Raw genomic sequence first — 5,045 nt, 5'->3', positions numbered from 1 at the left:
TGGTCCTAAACCGACCCCACCATGGTCCTGAACCGACTCCCTATTTTTTGCAGCGAATCTACTACCAATAAGTCGGAAATGACGGATATGATATCCCAAGATTGGGTGAAACGTGAATATAAAAATGATTTCAAACGATATAAACAATTAGAGAATCGCCTACAATCAATTGTATTCCCTATTTTCTCGAACGATTTTAGGGTTCCCTTTATTCGAAATATCAATCAGTAAGAAAATTAGTTGACCTATTCCTCTGTGGTTTATTTTACATTAATTTTTATAATTTTTTTAATTATTTATTACAATTATCTCACTGTTCTATGTTCTTCTCTTGTTTTACTAGCTTCATTTCTTCTCGTTGCTTCTTCTTTATTTCTTGTAGTTTATTTATTTCTTCTTTCTGCTTCTTTTTCAATTCTTGTAACTTCTTGTTTTCTTCTTGTTGCTTCTTCTTTATTTCTTGTAGTTTCTTCCTCTCTTCTTGCTGCTTCTTTTTCAATCCTTGTAACTTCTTGTTTTCCTCTTGTTGCTTTTTATTTTCCATTTTTACATTTTCTAAATATTTGCGTTTCTCTTTTTGCTGTTGGATTTTATCCTGCTTGGATATCTCACTGATACGACGTTGTCTTTCTTCTTCTTCGATTTTTTCAATTTCTTTACCATCTGTCAAAATCATCGTCCGTCCTGGCTTACGACCTCTTTGTTTCTTCTGAATGCGTGGTGGAGCTTCCGGGAATGGCGAAAGCGATTCAATTGTCGAACTTAGGAATAGAGATCGGTCGATGGTTTCTTTTACTTCTGCTTGGTGTGATGGTTCATTTCTTTCCTCTTCATTTTCATTTTCGTCTTCAACAGTTGTTGGTTCAGCTCGATTGGTTGTGGCACTCGGCATAAAATCGATATCTTTGAATATGTCCGAATCCATCGGCCAAATTCCAGTGGCTTTAAATCCGGCTTTTATGTTCCTTTCATCAGCTCCCACTTCTAGAGCTCGTGTCACCATCGCCGGAATGTCGAAAATATGAATGCCGCGCCCTGGATGCATTCGCAAGAATAATTCGAATTGCTTGTTAAGCGCAGTTTTGAACGGACCAAATACGCTGACGTCTAGTGGCTGAAGGCGATGAGAGCAATGGGGCGGGAAGGACACAGCATGAATTCCATTATCTCGACAAAACTGCAGTGCTGCCAAGGAACGATGCGATTCGTGATTGTCTACCAGAACAAGCACAGGGTAATCACGGTCACAGCGAGTGAATTTTTGAAAGTTTTTCAAAAATTCTAGAAACAACTCTGCATTAATCCATCCACTCGGATTTGCTCCTCCAGTTGAACCTGACGGCCCACCATTCAAAAAACACTCTTTGAAACGTGCGCGTGGGAACACAAAATACGACGGTGCACGCATTCCAGTTGCCGATACAGCTTGAACAAGTGTCACCAATTGTCCACGCTCGGCAGATGTGATTTGCCCGATCTGCTTCCGACCACAGCGAGATATAACACGGACCGTTCTATGCACTGTAGATACACCCGTTTCATCAACATTCCAGATATCGCATGGTCCGATCTTTATTTCGTTCATTACATGAAAGTAATTAGCGAAGAAGGCAGCAACATTCGTTGGATTAAATGCGCTGGCTCTGCCTAAGCTAGTGGCTTCAGGTTTTCTCAGCGATAATTTTGGATGTCGGGACATGAAAAAGCGAAACCATTCTAAGCCGGCCAATTCATCCCGATTCCAAGAGGGCGGATAGTCAACATCCAGTTGTCTGGCAAATTCATAGGCCAAGGCTCGCACTTGAACCGATGTCAATCCGAAATAAATGTCTGACGCATGCAGAAGGTGGTTTTCGATAGATGTTTCTTGTGAAGCGTTGAACACCTTCAAAACAAGAATAGAAATCATTAAAAGAAATATACGATAGATCTCTAGTACGATAGTATTTACCATTCTGTGGCCTCTCTCCACAATTTTAATATTGTCCACCTGATCGTTCGACTGTCCCACGGCTCTTTCCTCCTCGTTCGGCGTTCCATGTTCATTATTCTTTCGATGTAATAATAAAGTTGATCGAGGAATTCCAAACTCACGTCCGGCTGCGCGAAGTGACCATCCGGATTTCATTGCTTTAACCGCCGAACGGAGTATCGCCGGATCACGTTTTGGGATTTTTGGCTTGAATGTTCGTCCCATATCTAAAAAAATTACGGTCAATCGTCGTTAGAAAATGATGTTTACTCACTTTTAATTACTTTTTCCCTGTTAAAAAGCTGAAACACAGGATGTTTACATATGATGTTGCAAAACTCTTTTAATGTTTGACAGTTCATTGTAATCACGGTACACACAAACGTGAGCTGATACACTCCGGAAATATGATGTCATCGTTATCGATCTCGTCACCATATACGGTAAACGATTATTTTACGCAGTTGTATAGAGCTTTATATGATCATAGTAAATGGCTGAATTCGACATTTTCTGATTCATTCTTCGCACTCATGTTATTCTGAAAAAGGTGTTTTTCATCTGCTATGTTTGATTTAATGGAGCTAGATTGTAGTGATGTTATCATTATCAAACTGGTGAAACTTGTTGCTAGCTACCGGGAGTGTATTACCTTATTTTGTATATCATTGCTATAAGCCAGCAATATGGCCGAAAAACAGGGGGCCGGTTAAAGAACACTATTTAGGGGTCGGTTTAGGAACACCTTTTGGGAGTCGGTTCAGGACCAACCCGACTTTTTTCAAACAATCGAATTTCGTGTACTAGAGGCAAAAGGTAGATGTACATTTACATAGCTTATTTTGTTTATCAGACCATAAGCTATCGAGATTACCTGGTTTTGTAATTTTTCGCCATCTGAAAGAACGTGTAACTCATTTCCCATACCGGTCAAAAATCTATTTTTTTCCTTCTTTGGAGCACTGATAACACAGAATGGCGCTAAAACGCTAGAATGGAAGGATCAGGAAAAAGGTCACCATATAACCAAATTCCAAGCATTGTGACGCCTTTCATTTGACACTAATGAAAATTCGGTAGATAGCGCCATTCCTGAGATCCAAGGGATGGTCGGTTCAGGGCCACTGGTCGGATTAGGGCAACCTTCCCCTAGTATTATGTTTGCTTCCGATTGTGAGAACATTTTTGAAAGAAAAATGTGGTTTTTTAGCAGCATTCATTTCCCTCGATGCCTGATTCAGTGCAAGAGGTCAAGGATTTGACCACTGTAATACAGTGGAATTGCAGAAGCATCATCCCTAAACTAGATCAATTTAAATTTTTAGTTCATAGTTCTAACTGTGATGTATTTTCTTTCTGTGAAACATGGCTTTCTTCAGCCTACGAGCTGAATTTCCACGATTTCAACATTATTCGCCTCGATCGAAATGACTCGTTTGGTGGCGTACTATTGGGGATCAAAAAATGTCACTCCTTCTATAGAGTCACTCTCCCATCGATGACAGGCATTGAAGTTGTCGCTTGCCAGACACAAATCAATGGCAAAGACTTCTGCATTGCCTCGATATATATTCCTCCAAGAACCATGGTCGGCCGCCATCAGTTTTTTGATATCATCGCGGCATTGCCGGAGTCGCGGCTAATCTTAGGTGACCTCAACTCCCATGGAACAGCATGGGGGTCACACTATGATGACAGCCGTGCCACGTTGATTTATGATCTGTGCGACAACTTCAACATGACAGTTTTAAATACAGGGGAAGCAACTAGGATAGCCAACCCTCCTGCACGGGCAAGTATGCTAGACATATCACTTTGCTCTTCTTCATTATCCCTGGATTGCACGTGGAAGGTAATCCAAGATCCCCACGGTAGTGATCACCTGCCAATAATTTTATCGATCGCCAATGAATCAGGTTCTCATGAGTCAGTCGATATTGCGTATGACCTCACGAAAAATATTGACTGGAGAAAATATGCAGAAATAATATCTGAAGCACTTGTTTCAATGCATGAACTTCCTCCACTCGAAGAGTATAACTTTATATCAAGTTTGATTTACGAAAGCGCACTTCAAGCTCAAAAGAAACGTGTTCCTGCTACCACTTTCCGACGTCGTCCTCCATCACTTTGGTGGGACAAGGAGTGTTCAAAGGTCTACCTTGAAAAATCATCCGCTTTCAAAAAATTCAGGAAAACTGGATTAGTGGAATGGTTTCGAAAGTACCAAGCTCTAGAAGCCAAACTAAAAGGTCTGATTAAAGCAAAAAAGCGTGGATATTGGCGGAAATTCGTCAATGGTTTGTCAAGGGAGACCGCTATGAGCACTCTTTGGAATACGGCTAGGAGAATGCGTGGCTGGAACCATACAAATGAAAGTGAGGAATACTCTGACCGTTGGATTTTCAAATTTGCAAGAAAGGTTTGTCCCGATTCCGTTCCTGCACAAAACGTCGTACGCGACATTCCGCTCCAATGCGATTATGAGAATTTTTCGATGGTAGAATTCTCAATTGCCCTCCTCTTATGTAACAATTCAGCTCCGGGGTCGGACAAGATTAAATTCAACTTGTTGAAGAATCTTCCCGACTTGGCAAAACAGCGTTTGCTGAACTTGTTCAACAAGTTTCTGGAGCTGAATATTGTCCCGCATGACTGGAGACAAGTGAGAGTGATAGCCATACGGAAACCCAACAAGCCGGCTTGCGATCACAACTCGTATAGGCCGATTGCAATGTTATCCTGTATTCGCAAATTGTTAGAGAAAATGATTCTTCTTCGTTTGGACAAGTGGGTCGAAAAGAACAATTTGCTGTCAAATACGCAGTTTGGCTTCCGCCGAGGTAAAGGGACGAACGATTGTCTCGCGCTGCTATCTTCTGAAATCCAAATCGCTTCATAATTGTGGACTTTCGCCAATTCTGAATAATTTTCTGTATACTTTACTCTCAGAAAAGCACATGTTTTTCAATCATGGCAGCTTGAAATCTTCTCGATACAGTTTTATGGGCCTGCCACAAGGCTCCTGCCTAAGCCCCCTCTTGTACAGTTTTTACGTCAATGATATGGATCT

General features: G+C 41.1%; 1 protein-coding gene across 1 annotated transcript; it reads right to left on the bottom strand.

Annotated features, from left to right (window-relative positions):
- Window positions 1–310: 310 nt before the first annotated feature.
- On the bottom strand, window positions 311–2,128 carry LOC129761496 (uncharacterized). Its single transcript, XM_055759218.1, has 2 exons — window positions 1,952–2,128; window positions 311–1,885 (listed from the first exon to the last, which is right to left on the bottom strand). Exons 1-2 carry the CDS (start codon window positions 2,126–2,128, stop codon window positions 311–313), a joined length of 1,752 nt encoding a protein of 583 aa, XP_055615193.1.
- Window positions 2,129–5,045: the final 2,917 nt, after the last annotated feature.

Source organism: Toxorhynchites rutilus, chromosome 1 (assembly GCF_029784135.1).
Source record: "Toxorhynchites rutilus septentrionalis strain SRP chromosome 1, ASM2978413v1, whole genome shotgun sequence".
Taxonomy (NCBI): domain Eukaryota; kingdom Metazoa; phylum Arthropoda; class Insecta; order Diptera; family Culicidae; genus Toxorhynchites; species Toxorhynchites rutilus.
Note: the sequence above shows the minus strand (reverse complement) of the source record. Positions and strands in the feature narration are given on the sequence as shown.